Source organism: Polyodon spathula, chromosome 10, assembly GCF_017654505.1.
Source record: "Polyodon spathula isolate WHYD16114869_AA chromosome 10, ASM1765450v1, whole genome shotgun sequence".
Taxonomy (NCBI): Eukaryota; Metazoa; Chordata; class Actinopteri; order Acipenseriformes; family Polyodontidae; genus Polyodon; species Polyodon spathula.
The window spans coordinates 16,468,258-16,494,373 of NC_054543.1; the positions used below are offsets into that span (position 1 = coordinate 16,468,258).

General features: G+C 37.1%; 1 protein-coding gene across 1 annotated transcript in view; it reads left to right on the forward strand.

The window, feature by feature from the left end:
• Positions 1-1,541: 1,541 nt before the first annotated feature.
• Positions 1,542-26,116, forward strand: part of LOC121321876 (receptor expression-enhancing protein 3-like) — a 47,705-nt gene continuing 23,130 nt past the window's right edge. The window contains exon 1 of the mRNA XM_041261187.1: positions 1,542-2,450. Coding sequence (XP_041117121.1) covers positions 2,419-2,450 — 32 coding nt within the window. The 5' untranslated portion in view covers positions 1,542-2,418. The remainder of the gene's footprint in view (positions 2,451-26,116) is intronic.

A 26,116-nucleotide genomic window follows, 5' to 3' on the forward strand; every position in this document is an offset into this window, starting at 1 on the left:
CATTAATGATTTAGATTCTGGTATAGTAAACAAACTTGTTAAATTTGCAGACGACACAAAAGTAGGAGGAGTGGCAAACACTGTTGCAGCAGCAAAGGTCATTCAAAATGATCTAGACAAGATTCAGAACTGGGCAGACACATGGCAAATGACATTTAATAGAGAAAAGTGTAAGGTACTGCACGCAGGAAATAAAAATGTACATTATAAATATCATATGGGAGATACTGAAATTGGAGAAGGAATCTATGAAAAAGACCTAGGAGTTTTTGTTGACTCAGAAGTGTCTTCATCTAGACAATGTGGGGAAGCTATAAAAAAGGCTAACAAGATGCTCGGATACATTGTGAAAAGTGTTGAATTTAAATCAAGGGAAGTAATGTTAAAACTGTACAATGCACTAGTAAGACCTCATCTTGAATATTGTGTGCAGTTCTGGTCACCTCGCTATAAAAAAGATATTGCTGCTCTAGAAAGAGTGCAAAGAAGAGCGACCAGAATTATTCCGGGCTTAAAAGGCATGTCATATGCAGACAGGCTAAAAGAATTGAATCTGTTCAGTCTTGAACAAAGAAGACTACGTGGCGACCTAATTCAAGCATTCAAAATTCTAAAAGGTATTGACAGTGTCGACCCAAGGGACTTTTTCAGCCTGAAAAAAGAAACAAGGACCAGGGGTCACAAATGGAGATTAGACAAAGGGGCATTCAAAACAGAAAATAGGAGGCACTTTTTTACACAGAGAATTGTGAGGATCTGGAATCAACTCCCCAGTAATGTTGTTGAAGCTGACACCCTGGGATCCTTCAAGAAGCTGCTTGATGAGTTTCTGGGATCAATAAGCTACTAACAACCAAACAAGCAAGATGGGCCGAATGGCCTCCTCTCGTTTGTAAACTTTCTTATGTTCTTATGTTCTTATGAGACTGCATTGCTCAGAGACCTATATACATAGGTTAAAGAAAGTTCTCAGGTTGCCATTTTGAGGATGATGTTTCACTTCCCATCTCATTTCACTTAAGCTACGTCTTCGGGGTCAGGATTGCTAGTCGATAAACAGATTATTGGTATTGGTAATTAGGAAAGAGAACGCAGAGATCACTATACAGTTGTAATATTTATATTGGCCACTGTTTAGAATAAATCAATGAAACAGACCCTATCGTGTGTTAAATGGAAATAGATGTTTACTGCAACACCTTCACTTGAGACTTACATATCAAATTAAATTGTGCAAACAGTGAACAATTATTATTTTGCTAGTGACAAACATTCTAAATAAACATAAAGAATGATTAAAGCAAAAAAAAAAAAAAATGTATATGGAACACAAAGGGGAGACTGTCAGTTATTTGTTTACATTTGTGTTTTGCTTCCCCAAGCTACAGCAGACCTTCCAGGTGACATTCAAATCAATACCTCATTCAACTCCCTGGTGATGCAGGTAGTAAGCAGAAAACGTCCGTTGATCACTATAGTGACAATGTCAAGAAGGCTTCATGCAAATAATGTAAAATCTTGTGTACCAGCAACTGGAACTACCATTTTGGGGCGGGGTAAATACGGAAGAATTTGGAAACTGTGTCAGGCCAGTTATTTACTATCTTTATTAAATAATTTAAGTTTTGGGACAGTGCGCATTTTGTATCCATCCATGGAGAATTATTACATTATTAATGATTTTAAATACTGTATGACCGTATACTTGGGTTCACTGTGTTGTGAAATGCAAATACAGTCAGTAGGTAGCCAACAGGACAGGTCGCTGAGTTATAACTTAGCTTGTTATAATTTACCCAGAAAATAAACTAATTACATTTAACCTTTTCATATGGGATTCCTTATACAACCATTACATTCTGGGCGGCTTGGTTATACTGATCATCTGATAGCATGTGTCATTGTGTGATCTAATCTAAACAATGGAAAAATTAGCATCTGCCTGTCGCTGTGCCTGTCACTGTTGTTGATCGGGTGAAGTAAGCGCTCGCAACAAATGCATACAGACTGAGACAGACGTCCTCAGAAACCAATACTGTCACCCACCTACAGTCTCGCAGAAAACATTATGGAAATGGTCCAATCACGGTGAAGCTCTGGGGCTGTACTTCCAGATCTCAAAAGGTTTGAATTGCCTCTGACGTCACCAGCACCAGAAAAAAAAAAACGGGACTGAAAAGGAGGAGAGAATGATTTAAAAAAAAAAAAAAAAAAAAAAAAAAAAAAAAATCTGGAGGAGCTGAGTACTTTTATCTTTAAAGGACAAATGTAGGCCTTAGACGGCTGTAGTAATCCGTTTTTTCTTTTTTAACATCGAAATTTCTCAAGAAGTTTGTAGCAGCAACCGCCTCGTTGGTCTCGTATCCACCCCGAAACACTAACTCCAGCGCCCGACAGATAAAAAGAACAGAAGAAAAGATGGTGTCGTGGATTATCTCCAGAACAATCGTGTAAGTTATTGAACAGTTTCTAATAGTTTTTAATGCCTAATTTGGGGAGCGTAATGGCGCTTCTGCTTCAGTATGACTGGTAGTTTGTTGAGCCTGGGTAAAATAAGTTACGCAACCCTGCCCAGGTGAGGTAAATTAAAAAAAAAAAAAAAAAAAAAAAAAAAAAAAAAAAAATTGCTTCGGTGTAGCTAACAGAGGTATTTATTCAACTTCATGAAGCTTCATCTTAGGCCTTGCTTAGTTTCAGGCAATATGATTGAACTATCGTCTATTTAAAAATACATTTACAACAAGTCCCCGGTTTTATTCACAACAAATTAATGAATTATTGACTTGAGGCTCTGAAAGTAAATAATACATTTTACCTGTACTTTGTGATATCCACATTTGTATACACTTTGTTTTTGTTTGATCTTGAAGATTTAAATACGTAATTATTGTGTATTTCCCCTTCGGACTGGCCTTTTTTCATTATGTTGTAGTCAGCAAATCTGAACAAAACCATAACAAACCGCAGATGTTTCTCATGCGTTGGGTTTTAAATCCTCCCAGTTGACACGTGAATGTACTGTATTTCTGAAGATGTGGGCCTAGTAAGTAGATCAAATAAAAATAGATTGGGTTGCACAGATCGAAATGTCAGTTTGGACACACGTCATTGTTTTAGTAGGTATGTAATCATCGAGTTGAATTTGGCAAGTGTATCTGTCTTAGGGTGGGCGTTTTTAAAGCCCTAAGACTTGCAATTAAACTGTGGTCTTATAAACAGTACACCTGCTTCAGTAAGACGCAGGAACCATGTTATTTGCGAGGAGTGTTTTGTTTTTCTTTTTTCTTTTTCTTGAAATGAGATGTTTGCAGAATGACATCTTTTTATCATTTGTCAATATATTTAAGCGGAGTCGCATTTGATTCGGTCAGCACTACTACATGTTCCAATAGGGAAACATCAACATGAATATTTTCATTTAAAATTTGAAGCCTAAATCCTAAAGGAGGTCAGGGGCCCAATGACTAGAGCTAATCTGCAATACATGACTGGGGTAGAATTTAGCACGTCTATTACAAGTTCGCTCAAAGGTTCCCGAGCATGACACGGAACATAATAAATTGCCCTTTTGGACTGCAAAGATTTGATGTTGCATTTAGTGCTTAACATAGTCGTCTGCTTTCACAATCGCCTAAATCAATAAAGGTGTTAGTTCTTGTTATGATAGTCAGAAAAAAACAAAACAAAAAAATGAAATGCGGAAACATACTTTTGTTTTGAGAGTTTGAATTGCTACCATAACACATGCAAATGCAAACAATTTGCTTGTGTCTGATGCTTTAAATGTGTACATGTTTGTATTTATTCATCTAACAGAAATATAATGGAATAAATAACGTATTCTACAGTACATACAAAAGTGGCCTCCACCCAATTTATTTAACCCCTCAAAGGTTTATTTTTTATTAATATATATATATATATATATATATATATATATATATATATATATATAAATATATGTTTTTGAAATAATTTTCAAACATCTAGAACACATGTTCCTCCCAGCACTAAATAAATACTACATTTGTCATGATGGACCCAGTATGACTAAAACAAAATGTATAGGATTTGAAGGTTACATTTTGAGAGCTTCTGGCTAATGTTTGAATTATGGGGCCTCTTTAAGAAATGAATACTGTATTCCTCATTAAACATGCCCAAGCCTGTGTAACAGGGTGTGTGCTAGTGTAATTGACATAGTTGTGCCATTCTTGTTTCTAGAGATTAGACTGAAGTCTGTCTGGTTTTCAAGTGCTTATTATGGGAACTAAATGTTCACATACCTTAAAGGTGTGTCTAATTACAACTGAGTGGTAAACTTTTTGTTGTGCAACCTGGTGTTTTCTCTGTCACTAGTCACTCTTGTCAATTCTGAATGTTTTTTGAAAGTGACGAACAAAAAAATCAGTCCAGTCGTCACTAGTTACGACTGCTTCTGTTTGTATGTTAGCTTTTTATATATAATTTGAAATAAATTTTATCAATAGAAAAGTATTTTGTTAGAAAATAAATATATGACTACATTAGAAAGGAATGGAATGTTACTCAATATCACACACTTGTATTTTTTAAATAAGGTTTTAGTTACTGCCTTGTAACAACTGTAATATATTGCACTATACCTTAGTCCTGGGAAAAATATCAGAATAGATAAAACTAATATTTTTTGACATGTATTCAGATGCAAAAATGAGATGTTTGTGTTTGATACAAATGACAGAAGTACCATACACTTATTTACCGTCTCGCCAGAATTTGCACAGCAGTTTCAAAAAAGAGCTCTGTGTAATAAGTGAGATATATACAGTGCCTGTAGAAAGTCTACAACCCCTTGAACTGTGTTAGAAATGGCTACAACACCCTATTTTTATCTTTTTTCCTCTTTAATTTCACTCTTTGTCACTTGGAATTGTGTCTTCCATCAGCAATGTGCCTCAGAGTCGATTTCTCGCGACAATTTACTCCTAACACAAATCTATGTTTTTTAAACAAAACGGTGAAATCTTGTTCTCTCCACACTATTAAGGGGGAAAAAAGTTTTTATTGAGAAAAAATATATATATATATATATATATATATATATAAAAATACAAAACTGAAAGATCATAATTGGATAAGTCTCCACCCCCCTGAGTTAATACTTGGTTGAAGCACCTTTGGCAGCAATTACAGCTGAGAGTCTGTTGGGATAGGTCTCTACCAACTTTGCACACCTAGATTTGGCAATATTTGACCATTCTTTACAAAACTGTTCAAGCTGTGCCAAGTTCCTTGGGGAGCGTTGATGGACAGCAATCTTCAAGTCATGCCACAAATTTGATTGGATTTAGGTCGGGGCTCTGACTGGGCCACTCAAGGACATTTACTTTTTTGTTCCTTAGCCATTCCAGTGTAGCTTTAGCTGTATGCTTTGGGTCATTGTCATGCTGAAAGGTGAACTTCCATTCCAGTTTCAGATTTCTTGCAAAGGGCAGCAGGTTTCCCTCAAGGACTTCTCTACTTTGCTCCATTCATTGTCCCTTCTATGCTGACAAGTGCCCCAGTCCCTGCCGATGAGAAGCATCCCCATAACATGGTGCTGCCACCACCATGCTTCACAGTAGGGATGGTGTTCTTTGGGTGAATTTGCGCCAAACATAACGCTTTGCATTTAGGCCAGAAAGATCCATTTTAGTTTCGTCAGACCACAAAACTTTTTGCCACATGGCTAAAGAATCTCCTGAGTGTTTTTTTACATACTTCAAATGGGATTCATGGTGGGCTTTCTCGAGTAATGGCTTCCTTCTTGCCACCTAACCATACAGGCCAGATTTGTGGAGTGCTTGGGATATTAATGTCACATTCACAGTTTGACCAGTCTTGGCCATAAAAGACTGTAGCTCTTGCAAAGTTGCCATTAGCCTCTTGGTAGCCTGTCTGATCATTCTCCTTCTTGCTTGGTCATCCAGTTTGGAGGGGTGGCCTAATCTAGGCAGGGTCTTGGTGGGGCCATATACCTTCCACTTCTTAACCCTTTGCGGTCCAATGTCGGACCTGGTCCAATATTACTATTTTCCCTTTCCAGTCCAATGTCGGACCCTATCCGACATCATCGAAAAGACATAAAGCACAGGCCTCTAGTCTTTTTTTCACCGGAAAAAGTGAAACCGAAAAAAAGGGGCGTGTGAGCAATAGCCCTAGTAACTGAACCACACAGATAAGCAGATATAAACAAAGGAGGTAGCTGCTTCTGCATCCAGCGCTCAGGGAATATCACAGACATTTGCAGAGCTTTTTGAGATGTTATAGTAATAAAATAGTGACTTGGATCGCATTATTGAGGAGTTTGGTGATAAAACGAGTGATCAGGAGAGGATTTATCAGTATGCACATCTATAAAGGGGTGGGGCTTGGCTGGAGATGCAGTACTGATGTCGCTTAGCTTTGCAATGCCCTTTAAACCGCTTTGCTTTGCTGGACATCCACTGTTTATTGCAGACTGCAGAGAGGTATGTATTGACTTCAGCTAAAACGCTGCCAAACACTGCCAGTATTAATCGTAAATGTTTGCAGAAAATGGTGATGCTTGGTTGGTAAACTTATGGAACACATTGATGGAAATATCCAGTGTGATTTTCGACGCATCTCCCGATGGCTTGCATCACCCAGTTCTGTCAATTTTCTTTTATTTTTATGATTTCAATTGAATAAACTTGGCTTGTTTTGTGCTTGTCATGTTCATACCTTCTGTAGTTACTATTTCTGCCAGCACATTCGCAAAAGTACCAGCTACATGGGAAAATGTGGCTTTGACTTGCACAGATTCTGCTTCATCAGAAACCAGAACTGCTATGCATCATACTGAGATTTTCCCAACTCTGATTTTTAATTAAAAAAAATAAAAAATAAAAAACCCACATGACATCCAAACAGGGAAAAAAATGTTATAAAACAAATTGTACAGACCAATTACCAGAATCATGTTCCGAAAGATGCAGCCTAAGGAATACCAGTCACCCATGTACACACAACTAAAACCGTGATACTAGTCATAGGGAGGTGAAGCAGTCATGGTTTCAAACATACCCCCTTTGGTCAGACCAAAAGTTTTTCATGGGAGACAGCCTTTCTTGTAACAGTATCTGTCGGTCTAAAGTTTTCTAGCTACTACTCCCCCAACCCCCCCCCCCCCCCCAGATTTGCCTCACTATGATTTATTGAGTTTTAATGTCTGTTAGAATCAGTGCAATATTACCGTCAGTAGTCACAGGTGAAAGAACACAGTGAAAAGTACAATCCTACTAATATTATTAATCACATTAGTACAATCTTGTGTAACTAGAACTGCGGTTGGTCAGGGAGGCATTAATAATAGCAGTGTCTAATGGCACAATTTTGCTTTACCGTTCTGTAGTGGAAAGCTGGGTCAATCAAAATAATGTAAAGGATTATGCAGTACATGAATATCTCTGCAAACCTATTCAGAATTTAGGAAATCTGTAATGTGTTTTTTCACGTGGGGCTAAGTTTGGCATTTATTAAATGAGAATCAGAGTTATAGAGCAAATTAAATATAATATTTGTATATTGTAAATGGTAGGGTCTGGCATTATATTGCAAAGATCTGCGTATTTTCAAATAAAATACATGTCTTTTGCCTTGCTGAAACAGTATGTTTGGAATTTGTTTATAGTATTGTTACGTGGCTAAAGTTTTTCCAGTGTGGCTAAAAATGTGAAGTTATTTGAGCCACAGTGGCTAACTAGATGAAAGTCTTAGAGGGAACGTAGTTATGGTATAATAATAAAGATCTGGAACAGTGTTGGTTGTTAAAGAGCTGTGTATCTGTGTATCTGTCAACAGGGGGAATGTGCTAATAAAGTTCAGTGAAGTTCAATCTCATCTCCGTGTCGCATACATCACATGCACCAAACTGAAGAACATACTGTCACAACCAACCCATTGAAGAGTACCGAGAGCTGAAACAAGTATTTTAAGCAAACCGATTTCTCACATAAAGGAATAATCAACAATTATTCATAGCTGCAGTATGGGTGGATAGGTTGCAGTATAAGTTGCACAATAGTCTGGTCGATGACCATTATTTTGATAGAACAAATATGCATATAAATGCTATTAAGTTTTCTGTTTATGTGAAAAAATTAGAACGCCATTTCGAAAATAGATGTATTTATTACTTTTACAAGAATCTTGGAAATTATTCCAATTAAAACCAAAGGAAGAGTTCTGTAGCTGACAAATAGACTGGAGTAGTGATAGAAACCTTGCCTTTAAAAAGTGTGTACTCATGCAACTTCATGGGAACAAACACAGTAAGTTCACAGCTGTCAAATGTCTTTGCTGCTGTAGTCTTGCTGGTTTCTTTGCTGCTAAAGAACATTCTTGTTTGAGCTGACACTTCTTTGATGGAGCAGGATTGCTTATCTGTAAATATATTGTTTGTAATGTTGTTCAATAGCTGTTGGATTAAAATAATTCCCACCATGTTTTTCAGTAAAGTTAAGTGAATCTGGGGCCTTAAGTCTACTGTACACACTGACAGCAGATTCCATTATGTTCTGCAGCCACAGTTTTTTTTAATGTAACCTTGTCTGGAAATCTGACCTGGTGTCTGGGAATTCAAGTGAGTGGGGAAAATAGCTTCTTTTTCTGGCTGATCTGCCAGAAAGGGATTAAGAAACTTCAGACAAAATGGTCTGAGAACAATTTCATTGTTTGTTTTATTCTAGTTATAAATTATATAGTCAATTTGCACTGCCTGCATTTAGTAAAAATAGTTGTTGTTAATATTGATTTATAAAAATGAAGTTGTAAACACACTTCTTTTTGGTTTGGTTTCTCTTTGTTTGTATTTATATTTCACATTGGAAAGTGGAGACATAGCAAAGACCTTGCTATAGATGACAAGTTTACACTGATTCTTCATGCTTGATTTTTTCATGTTTCAATGGTCAAGCTGTGGTCAGACCATTTGTCCTAAAGAAAAGGTACCAGGAGGCAGCAGTTCATTAGATGTTTTTTTAATTATTTACATATTCTGATGCAGTGTTATAATGAGGTCAATGTTGCTAGATATGCAACTATAATTTATGTATGAATTGCTGTTTTTTCTCAAATGTTAGGTTTTCCTCACATAAATGCATAAAAAAATGTTGTTTCTGCTTTTTAACTTAATATTATAGAAAAATCTAACATTTTATGCATATTGATTTATTTTCAACTTTACTGTTTACTCATTAGGCAAATGTTTGTACAGTGTATTTAATATTGACTTTTTCTTTATTAACTACTTCAGTGTATGAATAAACATTTTGTAAACAAAAAATATGTTTAGTGTTTGGAAATTCTTAATTTGGCTGATGTTTCAGTGTAAACTTACTTGTCATTGTTTGTAGACTAACTTTGTGTGCTAAAGTTCAAAGCAATGGGCTGGGCATAGCACTGACTGATCTGAGCAGGTTTTGCAGTACTAGACTCTCTGCTTTCTCCCTAACTTTTTTTAGGTTCCTGATCTGTACGTCCTCTCTTTCTGTCAGAGAAGACCTTCCAGTCAAGCTTTGATTTTCCATGCTGTCCCAGGAAATGTCTCCCTAACAGTCTAGCTGGCATTGACATTTCCATCACTGGGGCTGGTCCTGTGTTTCTTCCTGTAACCTCATTCAGTAGCCTCTGCACAATCCTCTCTCTGAACTCAGCAGCCGTGGTATTAGAATTTTTTCTTAAAAATTGTGAACGCATTCACTAACTCTACCTCCTTTACATAAGAACATAGAACATAAGAAAGTTTACAAACGAGAGGAGGCCATTCGGCCCATCTTGCTCGTTTGGTTGTTAGTAGCTTATTGATCCCAAAATCTCATCAAGCAGCTTCTTGAAGGATCCCAGGGTGTCAGCTTCAACAACATTACTGGGGAGTTGATTCCAGACCCTCACAATTCTCTGTGTAAAAAAGTGTCTCCTGTTTTCTGTTCTGAATGCCCCTTTTTCTAAACTCCATTTGTGACCCCTGGTCCTTGTTTCTTTTTTCAGGCTGAAAAAGTCCCTTGGGTCGACACTGTCAATACCTTTTAGAATTTTGAATGCTTGAATTAGGTCGCCACGTAGTCTTCTTTGTTCAAGACTGAACAGATTCAATTTTTTTAGCCTGTCTGCATATGACATGCCTTTTAAGCCCGGGATAATTCTGGTCGCTCTTCTTTGCACTCTTTCTAGAGCAGCAATATCTTTTTTATAGCGAGGTGACCAGAACTGCACACAATATTCAAGATGAGGTCTTACTAGTGCATTGTACAGTTTTAACATTACTTCCCTTGATTTAAATTCAACACTTTTCACAATGTATCCGAGCATCTTGTTAGCCTTTTTTATAGCTTCCCCACATTGTCTAGATGAAGACATTTCTGAGTCAACAAAAACTCCTAGGTCTTTTTCATAGATTCCTTCTCCAATTTCAATATCTCCCATATGATATTTATAATGCACATTTTTATTTCCTGTGTGCAGTACCTTACACTTTTCTCTATTAAATGTCATTTGCCATGTGTCTGCCCAGTTCTGAATCTTGTCTAGATCATTTTGAATGACCTTTGCTGCTGCAACAGTGTTTGCCACTCCTCCTACTTTTGTGTCGTCTGCAAATTTAACAAGTTTGCTTACTATACCAGAATCTAAATCATTAATGTAGATTAGGAATAGCAGAGGACCTAATACTGATCCCTGTGGTACACCGCTGGTTACCACACTCCATTCTGAGGTTTTTCCTCTAATCAGTACTTTCTGTTTTCTACATGTTAACCACTCCCTAATCCATGTACATGTGTTTCCTTGAATCCCAACTGCGTTCAGTTTGAGAATTAATCTTTTGTGCGGGACTTTGTCAAAAGCTTTCTGGAAATCTAAATAAACCATGTCATATGCTTTGCAATTATCCATTATCGATGTTGCATCCTCAAAAAAATCAAGCAAGTTAGTTAGGCACGATCTCCCTTTCCTAAAACCATGTTGACTATCTCCCAGTACCCTGTTACCATATAGGTAATTTTCCATTTTGGATCTTATTATAGTTTCCATAAGTTTGCATATAATAGAAGTCAGGCTTACTGGTCTGTAGTTACCTGGTTCAGTTTTGTTTCCCTTTTTGTGGATCGGTATTACGTTTGCAATTTTCCAGTCTGTCGGTACCACCCCTGTGTCAAGAGACTGCTGCATGATCTTGGTTAGCGGTTTGTAAATTACTTCTTTCATTTCTTTGAGTACTACTGGGAGGATCTCATCCGGCCCAGGGGATTTGTTTATTTTAAGAGCTCCTAGTCCCTTTAACACTTCTGCCTCAGTTATGCTAAAGTTATTTAAAACTGGATAGGAACTGGATGACATGTGGGGCATGTTGTCAGTATCTTCATTTGTAAAAACTTGTGAAAAATAATCATTTAACATATTTGCTATTTTTTTTTCTTCATCTACGATTTTGCCATTTGTATCTCTCAAACATTTAATCTCCTCTTTGAATGTTCTCTTACTGTTGTAATATTGGAAAAACATTTTGGAATTGGTTTTAGCTCCCTTAGCAATGTTTATTTCTATTTCTCTTTTTTTACATGGTGATATACTCATTGGTACCATTTTACAAAGTGGTGCTGAAAACTGTTATAAGAGCAGAGTTGGTCAGCTCTGTCTACAACTCCCATGTATTGATTATAGTCCTCAACGCTCTTTGGTTTTTGGATTACTCGAAACCCTTCTGGCCCCTTGCTGCAGATTCTCTTTGAAATCACCGATGTGTCATGCAAAGAAAGCAAAGTAACTGTTCCCGCATCATTTTAAACTTGTAGCTAAAAGAGGGCCTTTCTCCAAAAACAACAGGGGATCTCCCGGCTTCATTTTATTATTTTTGAATTCCTGTGGCGTGCCTTTTTGATTTACTTTGACAGTGCCACAAGCGCCAGTGTTTTTTTCATGCAGTGTCTCATAGAGAGCCGGGGAAGTGTAAAAGTTGTCGATGTACACTACATGGCCCTTTCCTAGCAGTTTTGCAGTGTTCAGCAGTTGCATGACTACACTGTAACCAATTCCCACAACTTTATCATACGAATATGCTCCTCCGGTGTACACACCCCATGCGTATGTGTAGTTTATGTGCGAGTCAGCAAGGACAATATTTTATATTCCAAAACGGTGACGTTTATTTGGAATGAACTGCCGAAAAATGTCGTCCACGAAAAGATATCATCGACTCATCCGTAGCCAAATCTCGGAAGGGATAATACTCGCTTTACAAATTTTAAATTTGTTTATCCTGAAGAGAACCACCTTTTAAACAGATGGTCGTAACCTGTCCGTTCTGAGGCTGTTGTTAGGGAAATGCTGAGCAGAACTTAAAATCTCATAGCGTTTTTTTGACATCACTTTCAAAAAATTAGGTGTCCAGATAACTAACTGAACATAAGTATTCCAGTAATCAGAAATACGTACCTTTTCGACTAGACCCATTGCTATTTAGAGTTCTATAAATATTTCAATTTCATGTCGATTGGCAGGTTTCCAGTCGTGAAAGCGGGAATGGGGGCTAGAGTACCGCTAGTACGTATTGCCTCAGCATACTGGTTTCTTTCTGTCACCATCAACTCAATCAAATCAGGAGTGAACTACTAATAAAATAATCATAAGAGTCAGCACTACTCCATACTCTTGTTGGCCCAGATTGTGATGGACTGAACTCAATAATTCTTTCCCTGCTGTTTACAGTAGGTTTGACCCACCCGGCGCTCTCTCCCTGCCTGTCATTTCGTGCCACTCCCCTTGGCGCACCTCTTCTTCTGTCAGTGTCAGCCTGGCTGCCTCTTCCCTCTGTGTCACTAACTCCTCCAAGTCTGACCTTCCCATTTCCTCACTCTCATTTACATTTTCCGGTCCTTCTACATCTTCCTCAGTAAATCCCTCAAATTCCTTATCACTGTTGCTCTCCCAGTTAAACAAAAACAAATCTCCACTTTCTCTTTTATCTCGATCTCTTTCCATTTTTCAATTGCCTGCTACAGCTCTCGTCTTTCAGATCATGACATTGCGATATCTGCTCTCCAAAACAAAATGCAAGCGAGACTTAATTACTTTGACGTGTATATTTATGAATGTGCAACATTTTGCTTAGCAACGAGCATTTGATTGGACAGAAAATGAAAAAAAAAAAAGATTGCGTTTCTGGCGACTGTAGTCGCCCCAGGCAGTATAGAATGCTCAGCAGGTGGGCGACTTTAGTCGCCATGGGCAGTGAGAGCCTAAATGAAAAAAAAAAAAAAATATCTATTCAATAAAATCATAGACCAGTAATAATGTTAAAGCCTTAAATAAATAAATAAATGCATACATACACCACCCACTTGACGTGTCGGGGTCCAATACAAATCCGCTTTATATCGAGAGACCCATAGAAAAACAAATAAATAGTGTACAACTACTCCCTCGTTTTATCGGGGGCGTCAGGGTCCAGTATAAATCCTCTACGCAACCCGTTTTTTCTCATTTTAGTCTAAAAAGCAGCACACTGTTTTAATTCGTACTGTGGAATTCGTTTCCCAAGTGCCCATAGGCTTGTTGCTATGGAGCTCACGTCACTGCCCTGTGACATTTGCTAGTGCATTGCTTAAAAAAACGCTTCATTAAGTAGTTATTTCATTTGCTTTGAGTTATTGTGCAATGTGTGTGTATATGATAATAGTACGATATTAATGCTTTGTTTTTAATTGTTCTGGATATTTTAGTTTGATGTACAGTACAGAAAAAAACGGACAGTAATTCTAAGTGAAATTATCTATGTATACTGCAGCTAAGGCATGCGCAGTTAGACTGTAAAAACTCCAGGACCACGATATATCCAAATCCGCAGTATAATGAGGGATGGGTGTAATAGTAAATGTTTTTTTTTTTTTTTAATGATTTAAGTACATGTAATCGGTAAGCCCTGTGAACCATTCAAATGTGTCCATTGGTTTATATCTACTTCAATTTACCAAATTCTAATAAGATTTTGTTTCAAGTTTTAAAACTGTGTTTAAATCTCCTCACATTGGACAATAAAGTGTTCCATTTAAGCAGATGAATAGCATTGTTGGCTTTCCTGGGACCGATCAAATGCCTCCTCTTAGAATGTCACTGTATCTTAACAGGAAACCCTAAGCTGAACAAAAACAAAGTCAAGGCCTGTCTGAATCTTTTATTGTTTCAGCTGTTCAGAGTGAAAGTGAGGCCCCAGTTAACCAAATTGTTTAAAGAGAGACCACTAGGCACTATATAGTTCTTGTTTTTGACAGCATATTCTTACCTCTTGCTTACTGTTGGCTGAGTCAGTTGTGCATTAGGTGGGATTTTTGTGTTTGTCCAAGATGAGAAGTATGTGTTTTAGTATGCCTTTTAAATTTAGATACTGTATATGAATGTTTTATAACTAATTTGTTTTATTAGAGAAAATCCTGTCTCTCTTTTACAGTTAATCATTGAACATTAAACTGTTAGTACATGTAAAAGTTCATCTTATGCCCCTTTCACACAGCCGAGTAAAAATGGCTTAGAACCGACACTGATGTGGCATTTTGATGTGTGTATGAATTGCTGAAACCGGACGAAGTCGTCATATTTTATGTCTTCTCTGAAAACTGCCGTGCATGAGATTATCACTAGAAGACTATTAAATAAGTGACGTCCTATTTAATATAAACCACCCTACTAAACAATGATCGCTAGCAAACGTGATTCAGTAAATGAAACACAAATACTAAAATATCAGCAAGAACAAGGCACTGTAACTTTTCATCACTGCCTTCCTATTAATTTACCAAACCAAGGAAGTAGCTTTTGTCTATCATGTCGGTCAAGAGAAACGCAGTAAGCACACACCAGTGCAGAGAATCAAAGTCTACATTTACAACTATATAGCTAAGATAAGATGCTACAGGCATTTGTATTTTTATTTTTATTTTTAAACGGTATTGTAAAGATGTTGCCATCTCCTCCAGTTGATAGTGTTGTAGGGATTTTGGTTTTATGTATTGAAAAATGAATACAATTTTATTTCCTTTTTAAAAAAAATAAAAATAACAATCCCCTAGATGCTGCTTACTATTGCAACGGTGCCATACCCACCTTAGCTTTTCTTCTTTTCTTTATTCGTTGCTGTTAACATGCAAAAAAAACACAATTTGCAAGCATCGTTATCTCATCATTCATTTTTGCATTTTTAGTAGGCGGGCACTGCATGTCTTAAAACGCACTCGATTGGCTATTGCTAGGTAACACTGCTTCTCTTAACCTTTTTTTGAAACTACCCCTTCTGTTGGGAGGTTTCAGCTGAAGTACCACTTTTACAATTTTCGCTCAATGAATGGTACCACAGTTGCAATAAAAGGCAGAATAATTGGGTTAACACATTTCTCTTTTTCGCCCGTTTATTTAATATATAATTTTACAGAAGCCTGGGACTGACAAATTACTGAGACAGAAAACCAAATGGTGGCTTCATTCTTAAAACTTGGATGCAAAGAATTAAAAGGTAGTATTTAGAAATCCTTCTATTTCTATTGGGGGGGGGGAAATCATTATAAATAATACAAAATAGTCTGCGCTGTAAATGTTCGTCACGTTACTATTTACTTCCCACCTCAGCATAATTATGTGTGCCGTTTAAAATATTTACAGTTTCAAAAACATTAACCTCAAGATAAAACTATAATTAATTACTAAGTGATCCAAAGGGACTCTCTATAACTGTTGATTTGTACTTTCTGACTTGTGTTTTCCTTCGTTTTTCTATTGCAAGTAAAAAATATATCAAACACCAAACACATATTCAACCCACTATTGCTGTTAATAAAATGCAGCCACAGAAATAAACCCAATTATGCCTGGAGAGCGGTATGTGCTTCTCCCGGTCTTTTCTATTTTTAACTTGTGTATCAGTGAAGCACAGTGTTTCTGTGTTTTTCAGAAGTATAAATGCTGTGGTAAACATAAATAAAAGGGATGGTGCATGATGCTGTAATTTATGGGCGAATACCTATGGCTGTGTGAAAGGGTTATGACCGCCATAGATTGCACAATTTCGTGCTGTGTGAATGGGTGTTACATTTTTTAAACGTCTCAGACGGGTTAGTAGCAGCATTTGTGTGTGAAAGGGGCTATAGTCGGTTTGTTTTTCTCTTTTCCTGCTTCTGAGCCTCTTGATCCATATGTAATTGATCTAAATCTGCTTGCAGCACAAATGTAATAAGCCCAGATGTTTTTATTTTTTTAAGTCACATGCCTGAGAGGTTGACTCTTTTCTGTTAACTCTTTAGATGAATTTCAATTTAACATACAATACCAGTAAAGTTTATCCAGTAAGAATCTAACTAGATTTAGACTTCAACGGTATGTTTTACATTATACCTAGTATACACTCAGTTTACTGTTTAAATGAGAAATTACTAGAAATTTACAATCTGTTATGGTCATTTCACAAGAATCTACTTGTATGTTTAACAAACATTTTTTTTTTTGCTTTTCTACTCCCTTTACAACGACAAACAAATTGGGTATGGGGTATGGGGGGGGGGGGGGGGGGGGGGGGGGGGGTAATGACAATTGGAATACTTTTAACCATCCCACCTCTCATTAACAAGAGAAATTACCTCAGACAATTCTCCAAATAGTAATTGTCTCCTTTAATGGATCTGTTAACAGGTTTAGGGTGAAAACTCATCCCATCCTTTTTCAAAAGAGAAATGCCAGCTTCCTTCTAAAACCATGTTCATTTCTTACACACACTTGCTGTACCTGAAACATTTTGAAAATCCTTGTATGGGGATATTGCTCCTTGAAAGTCATCAGCTGTTGATTGTTAACCAACCCATTGTCTTAGGCACAAAAATATGTAGTACTTACTCAGCCAATTGCGCGTTGCCCCCTGGGAACTCCCATCCACGGTCGGCAGTGGAATAGCTTGGACCCGAACCGTTGTCCTCCAGGCTACAGGGTGCATCCTGCACTCCACACCGAGCATTTTTCTGGATGCAACACACGAGAGCCCCCCCCCCCACGTTTTTAGACAGATCTGTGCCCTTGGTTCACATTAATAGTATTGTTATTAATATTATTGTTGGGGACCGATTGTTCTGCACCCATTTCTTACCTGTACATCAAGTTAATCCTAGAACACTTCACTGCTGCTTTAAACAGCTCTTCTTCTTTCTTTCTTTTTAAATGTTTGAGTTGGCACAGGGCTCACAGACGGAAAAAATCACACAGTGACTCTGCCAGTGAACATGTGTGATTTGAAAATTCCTGAAAGCACGGTCATACTGAGCTCAGTCTAACAGCGTCTCTCCCTCTGTTTGCCAGTCATTAACCAGTGATACAATATGTTTTTCTCATGGCCTAGTGCTGGGAGGTGCACAATAAAAAGAACAGCAACAGTAACACATTATGGTAATGAGTCATTTTCTCGCAGGATGAGATTAGACAGAATTAAATTGAATTGTGACAGAATGGGCCAGCTGACGCAGAGCAAGTTTGCGAATGGGTTGTAGATCAGATGTGGTGGTGCTGAGGGACACCGGCGGCAGTGACGGGAGGGCTTACAGGCAACTTTTGCCATTATTTATTTCTTTATTTAAATAAGCATTGCGGCACATGGCTTGGGCACTGCGGCAATTGCTGTCAGTGCTGTCAGTTGTTTCGCGCCCTGAATAAATGTTTAATTGAGTGATGGTACTGGACATTACATCTGAATTACTATTTCTGATTTTCCTTTCCTTTATATAAATCCACTTGGTATGCAACCACTTAAATTAAACAGCCCCCCCAAGTATGAGTAAGGTATACAGTAAAGCTGAGAGTTCCTAGTGCTGGTACCAACTCGAAGCTTTCTCCTGACTGCTTTACCGTTTCTTCATGTGCACGCTCAGTTAGCTGCCATTTCACATGCTACTCATTCCTAATGGACTGGGTTGTAAACAATACTTACTATTCAAATAATAACATGATCAAATCAATATTGGTTGACACCTAGGAAAAAGGCTGCAATATTAATATACCCTGACTCCAAAAAAAAAAAAACATATTTATATTTAACATCACTAATGTCTAAAAAGTCTGCAAATGCATGAGATGCATGAGTCAGATGTTATCATAATACAATTAAAGTAGAATTTTGTTTAACTAAAATATTCCTGAGTGTTTTGTATAAGATTATTCCGTAGTTTACAATGATTATAATGTTATTTGAAGGTACACTAGCTGTAGGGACAAAAGCTTATTTGCCCCTTAAAAGATGCTGTGCAGCACTACTACTGTATAAACTTAGATGCATCTCCACCACCTGATTTTTATTTTTACAAATATATTGAAGGCAATACCTAAAGCTTTCCTTATATTTTCACCGTTGGCTTACAGCATGATGGAATACAGGTAAACCATTTTTGAGAACAGTTTGGGGCTGCAGAACTTAAGTGCTATAGCGATGTCCTTTTTTATTTGAGTCTGAAGGGAACTTTCATGACGTGCTCTTTCCCATCTGTATCTTGAGTCAAGAGTAATCTGATATTTATCATCTTTTGTTGCATGAAACTAAGGTTAAACTCGGAACAGAGAGTCACACATTTATCTATTTCCGGATTTTCTCTCTTCTTTTTTTGCTTTCTTAAACTGAACTGCAGAATATTCAGGAGGCACTCCAGATCTGCTATGTGACTGTTTGGCACCATATGGAAGCCATTTGATTTTTCAGTCTGTGTTACCATTGTAAAATCGATACTTTTAAGAATAAAACACGTGATTCATGTGGTCCTGGAATTTTTGTTTTAGTACCCTTAATTTGTTGTTTTAGAAACAGTGTACTGCTCGGTCAAATTATAAAATTTTGTTTAAAAACATAATTACCGCTTTGGTCACTGTAGTAGCCTACTCGTACAGTCAGAAGTAGATGGCTGAGATGCAGATGGGTAATCTTCATGAGAATCCCTTGAAGATGCTGACTTCTTAGCAAAAAAAACTTCCAATTGACAACGGATTGCTGTCAATGTGCACTCTGCACTAGGTATTCATTTTTATGCTGTCAGAACATCTCTGTTAAACTAATGGTGAAAATAACAAAAGCACAATGTTAAAAATGAAATAAAATTTAAATGGACCAGAGTTAGGGTCAGGCAGGATATGAAGGTAAAAGCAAAGATTGATTTTTAATGAACAGTTTTTAATTGAGAAACCGAATCAGCTAAATTTGTTTAAAGGGATGTCACCTGATTAAAAATAAAACCTGAAAACTTCAAGCCTTACTTGTGTGTGTTCGCATTGACTTTTTCCAAAATATTTGTTTTACTTGTTTTACTCTATTAATATGGGGTATAACACATTATTGTGCATCTAGGACGCAAAGGTTTGCGTTATCGCGACCTGGTAAGCGTTTAAATGCTATGCAGGTACCTGCGTTTAAACCATGTTTAAATACACTCTTTGTATTGCATAATGATGTTTACTGACTGGTTAGTATAAGCAAAGAAACCCTAAAACCAACTACAAAGTAAAAAAAAAATATATATATAAAAAACGACACACACGTACACACCAAAGTATATATTGAAATTAGGGCTGTCAGTCAATTTCAAATTTTTGATTGGTTATTTCAGAAAGTAACTATCTTCTAGTGACTGTCCTGCAGTCTAAAGAAAATAAAAATAAGCTTGTTGGGAATTTGGTCTTTATAAAAGCATTTGTATTATTATTTTTATCTTGGTAAATGTCTCTGTGTATTTGTGTTGCACTATTGAGACATACCTGTGCTGTCCCGGTGGGCACAAAGTGAATAAACTAAACTAAACCTTTTTTTTTAAACATTTATTTATTTCTTTATTTTTTTTTTTAGATTATATTCAAAGAACAAAACAAACCCAATAATAATCTAAAACAAAAACACACAGCTTACAGTTACAGAATCTTTCCAATACATTGTTATACTAACTCTACTGTTCGGGAATCAAATGTTAAATCTCCCCTTCTGTTGACAAATTACATAGCTATCAAGGACATGTTTGTTTGAAAAAAATAATAAAAAAAAAAAAAAAAGATTTGTGTAAAAGTGGACTGGTAAATTGAAGCCTGTACATAATTTATACTTTTATATATGTTCTGAATTAATATTTTCTGGGGGGGAACCTTCCTTTTAAAATTGTGTCATACGTATTCACAGAAAGGGGTAAATAAACGTCAGACGCCACCTGGAGTGTTCTGTTTGGATCTTTGCTTTTTACTGCCATCAGTAACTCCAGCCACAGTAATTTCTGAATGTGTTTTCATTTCAAATGGTGGTACAGCAATTTTGTTTGGCACAGTTATTTACATACCACAGTTCTGTCGTCCACTTCCTCAAAATACTTTCAGATGTGGCTTTGCCTCATTCCTTTTTTTAGAGATGCCATTTTTATTAAATATATATTACAACCGTCAGAAGAAACATTTGTCATTAACTTTATTACCCCTTGGACTGAATACCATACCACGCCCAGTACAGCATGAAAAACCAATGTGTGCACCAATGAAGCGCCAGATAAAACCTGCCCCAGTGTCAATCTTTCTGTTGCACCAATCAGAAAAGCTACTTGGAGGCAATTGCCAAACCCCTTCCTTTTTTATAATGTCCGCCCTTACTGTGGCACCAGAGCAGACGGATACGTGACGGACTGCTGTATATGATAATACGTTAATACATGAAATATGTTTTTGGCACGATTTGTCACGTGACCAATTATACGTCTGGCATATTATTTAATGTTTAACCACTTTTTAATACGTTTTAAACATTTAAAATTCCCATCCCTAGTTGTTGCCTCTCTCAATGTATTCTGTTTGATACCAACAAAATGCTCTATTGTAATGGAAGCTGTCTCCAACAAGCACAGTGGTAACAAGGTCAGACTGAAGTCACAGACCACAACAGCTATGCAGCTGAATGTCTAATCCTGCAAGCACATAAATGAAAAGCTACATAACTCCTTCTGTGACTGCTTGCTTGGATCATTCCAAAGAAACAGATGTGTATGTTACTAAAATAATTGCAATGGCTTTAAAAAGCCTGCTGACTGATAATGAAACACAGTGGCTGGTTTTGAAATATCAAAGAGCAGCTGTTAGAAGCCACCGAAACCCTAAGTAAAAACCCTCTAACACTGTTTACATTTTGCATTTGTGTGTTAAATGTTTTAACGTTTTTTTCCTGAACACTATAGTTTATATTTAGCTTTTGCAGTATGTGGTAGTTAATATGGGTTTTCAGATTAATTTAACCACTATTGTGTTGATTTCACTGCAGCTGTTTGAAACGGCAGTGTGCTGTCCGTATTTCTTTAACGCAGGATTTGAACAGATCAAGTTGTGTGGGTGAAGGGAGATTAGTATACAGCCATGGCTGATCGAGTGCTTTGAAAGGAATTGCCATCCTAATTAATTAGTGCAAACTTCCAACACTAAGTTCTTATTAAGACGTGTTTATTTTTTGAACATATTTTTCCAGGTGTTTTTTTGTTTGTTTGTTTCTTGGTTTGGGCACTGAAGACTATAGGTGGAACAGTTGCTATGGCTGTACCTAGAAAATAAACCACAACAAAGGTGGATCCCTGTATATAATCCACTAAAAACTGCACTGAAGGAAGGTTGCGTTTTAATAATAAAATGCTCTCCAGATGCTAGCATTAGTTTGTTTTGAATCCAAATATGGAACTTGGTTGTGAAAAAATAAACTAGTCATTCTAATTTCAAGTGTGCAAAACTGGTGGCTCTCGCAGAGCTTCTGAAAAAAAAAAGAAAAAGTCTGTTGCTTTGTCCTCCTAGAAACTCATAAATCAAGTAATTCACCTCTGCACTGCTGACATATCTTGAGATACAGACCCTTGTAGCTTGGTGGTAAGGGGCCTTGAGGGGCAACGCTGGGTTGCAAGACCCAGGATAGCTTCTGTACAGATGTTGTTCATACAGCAATTTAAACCTTAACAACCCCTTTTCAATAAATAAAATGGGCATCAAACTATTTGCCCCGATTACACATAATTCCATTACTGATACTTGACATTTACAATATGAGCTGGGCTGCAAGTGCAAGTCTTTTGAGTGTTCGGTTCAGGACATTTTATTACTGTAAGTTCAAACAGGCGTGCAGCTCTGAATGAAAAGGCTTAATGCTGGGGATCAGAGTGGTTGCAGCTTTTCAATGTTCGGCTCTGGTGCAGTAGATGTACAGTATTTATTTTTTTGTGATTGGTTGCAAGTAGTAATACTTAATGTGCAGGTGGATTTCTCTAGTTTCATTCTGTAATTGTATTTAGGAACGGGGATTGCACAATCACTCCACGTGCAGATTAGCAATAGAGTACAGCTACATAAAAGACGCAGTGTTTCACTCGCTCTGGGTTGGAGAATGGGAGTAGAGAAAGGAGAATAAATCAAAATAAAAAAATTGCTACGCGTGCCGGTTAAACACCAGACCAATACTTGGTTGTTCCATATCCGTCTGTTTGTGTCTTATTTGGCCATAGCGCCATTTTGTTGAAAGTGGGGCTGTTAGATTCTTCAGCAAAATGATGCATGCCAGGGTTCGATTCTGAATTCTTGTTCTTGATGAGTCAGTTTGAACTCTTTCAAAGTACTTGGTTGATCTGAAAGGGCCCTAGCTGCAGTCACGCACCATGAGTGCTCTGTGGGCTCACCTTAATCATAACTTCAACACCTGCTCACCCCCTACTATTTAGTCCTGGGCCTTTATCAAGCAGACCTGGCAATTGTGCCAAATTGTGCTGTGAATTTGTCATGTGCCTATCGACTGGTTGACGAAACTATAAGATGAGCTGATTTTGAGGGCAAAGGCCAGTAAATGAGCCTAATGTGCTGTCTACTGTAATAAATAGATTAATAAATAATCTGTGATGGAGCGCAGTTTTTTAAAATTGTGGTTTATACAGTAGCTGCACACATTCAGTACAGTTATCCATGGCTTTTAAATAAAAGAAAAAAGCTTCCTCCATGTGACAATACAAGAACACACTTTTTAAAGCACTTTTTTTATGGATTTTGATGCATAAAGGCTCAAATCACCACCCACCAAACACAAAGGCCAGTCCTTTAGAACTGTTTATTGAATTTCCAGCTAAACCATGTATTAGTGTGTAATATATATGTATACGTGTGTGTGTGTGTGTGTATGTATGTATGTGTGTGTATGTATGTGTGTATATAATATATACATACACACATATACACATACACACTACCGGTCAAAAGTTTTAGAACACCCCCATTTTTCCAGTTTTTATTGAAATTTAAGCAGTTCAAGTCCAGTGAATAACCTGAAATGGAACAAAGGTAAGCAGTAAACTGCCAGAGGTTAAAAAAAAAAAAAAAAAAGTTTAGGTTACCAAAAACTGAAAAATAATGTACATTTCAGAGTTATACAAAAAGGCCTTTTTCAGGGAACAAGTAATGGGTTAACAACTTACAGCTGTTCTGCAGCAATGGAAGTAAATTAAGCCTTGAAAGTTGATGCTGACAATTCTTACAAACCCTCTGTCTGTATAAAAGCAGTGTTGGAACAGACTGTGTTGCTACACCCTCTTAAGCATTATTTGGACAGTATTGTACTGCAGGAAGTAGTATGTTACTGACATAATGGCAATTAACAAAGGAAGACAGACAGACCATTATAACCATTAAAAGTGTAGGTCTTTCATTTAGAGAAATTGCAAAGAAAGCCAAGGTGTCAGTGAGTACAGTTTCCTACACCATCAAAAGGCACTTGGAAACTGGAGGAAACTCTTGACAGGAAGAGGTCTAGCAGACCCAAAGCCACAACAGAATCAGAAGACAAGTTTCTGAGAGTCAACAGCTTGCGTGGTAGGTGGCTCACAGGACAACAGCTTCAAGCACAGCTTAACACTGGTCGAAGTAAGCATGTCTCAGTTTCAACTGTGAAGAGAAGACTTTGAGCTGCAGGTTTGACAGGTCAAGTGGCAGTAAGAAAGCCACTGCTAAGATGGCAAAATAAGAAAAAGAGGCTAACCTGGGCCATGAAGCACCGCCAGTGGACTACTGAAGACTGGAAGAAGGTCTTATGGACCAATTAATCAAAATTTTAAATCGCAGGGTTTTTGTACGCAGTCGAGTAGGCGAAAGGATGGTTCCTCCGTGTGTCACACCAACTGTCAAACATGGAGGAAGAAGCGTGATGGTCTGGGGCTCTTTTGCTGGATCCAGAGTCCATGCAATACCCTCTGGTATATGCCTAGTTGCTCAGGGGTTCATTCTACAGCAAGATAATGGCCCAAAACATACCGGTTGTTTTTACATTACGCACCCACCCCATTGGTGCTTGCATACGGCTGTCTTGGCAAGTTGCTGTTTCATTGGTCCACAAACAAGTACAGTACTGTGAATGAAACAGTCATGGTGCAGTTCTGCAGTTCGTATTGCAGAAAATGGCGAAAATAATAGAACGAAAGGAAGGTGCTGGCAAAAATGAAGGTACGTATTATGGCTCATCTTCAAACCGGGAGTAGTGGCTTTGCCTTTATTATAAATGCTTTCCTGGTAAAAAAAAAAAATATATACACACACACACACACACACACACACACACACACTGATGGTACGCTTGCGTCTTATACAGCAATAACTAAGTCTGCATTTTTTTTATTGCTGATTATTTATTTATTTTTTGTGACCTGATGTTGATGGAGACAAATGTGGTGATCCAGCGAATTATAAAATACACACCATGTTTAAACAAGCATCTTTTGAAAAACACAAAGTTGCCATTCATTTTAATATTTGACTCTTTTTTTTTTTTCAGTTGTACATAGACCCTTTATAAGTTTTAAACATTTTTTTTTTTATTAAACATGACACAAGCAATTCGTGTTTTGTTTTTATTAGAACTTATTTTCTTTTCCATGGTAATATAAAATGAAGCAGAAAATGTCAACTTTGTGCTTTTAAAATTAACATTTATAATATGAAATGCTTAGTATTCTAAATAAACCGAAACTAGCAGATTATTAGCTCAAGTTCAAGCGCTCTTGCCTTTTGTGTGCCTGCACTGAAGGTATTTTGTGTGGCTCCTTTTGTAGGTTCGTTGTTGTTAAAGCTCAAAAAACAGGAGGGAAAGGAAGGGGTCACAAAAATAGGAATTAACAAGAACAATGAAAGTGTACATTTGTTCTTTTTTTAGCCTTTAACAATTAAAAGAGAGCGACCTTTTTGATGTAAACAAGTTCAATTTGAGTTGTAAAGGAACAAGAACATTAAAAGAAAAGACATTTTGTACAATATTTATTTCAGCCGTTGTGCAAATAGATTTCACTTGAAACTATATTTTACTTCAGCTTTATTTGACTGGATACTTGCATCAAGTTTCACAGACCCTATTTTACCAAATTTTTCTTGGCAGGTGCTGTTTTGTTCACTCAATTATTGGCATCTCTGGGTTTGTTAAACCAGCAGTTTTAAAGTTCACTTATTTGATATACAGTCTAAGTTCAGGTGTAATCTGAATCTTAACTTCATTCAGTTTGAGTTCTTGAGCAGAAAATCCTACATAGCATTGGATCCCAGATTCCTGCCACTTCAGCTTTTTTTTTTAATTTCATCTCTAACCACAGGATTTCCAATGCAACTAACAACCAATAATCATCTCGGCTGATACGGACATTTTGTGCAGCCTGTCAAATGCTACTCGTGCGGTCTTAATGGTTTACAGTTCAGTTACAATTACAATTACAAAACACCAACGTCAACAAATGTTTCTTCTTATACAAATGCACACAAAAAAACACTCAAGTGCAGCGTCTAATTGATAGCTCTCATCAGTGAACAATTCATGCTTTTTTTTTTTTGAGATAATGACACACACTGTTTTGTTCTAGTTATGATACAAAACGTTTTTACTATATGTATTTGTTTAAATGTAAAGAACTGCTAATTATTGCAAGTCGCCCACTCTTAAAGCGAACCATACTGCATTCTGTAGACCCTCTGGCTGAGGTGGTATTTAAAATGATTAATTTTTACATTTCTTTTACTTTTCTCACTATGTTTGGCCATGTGTCCT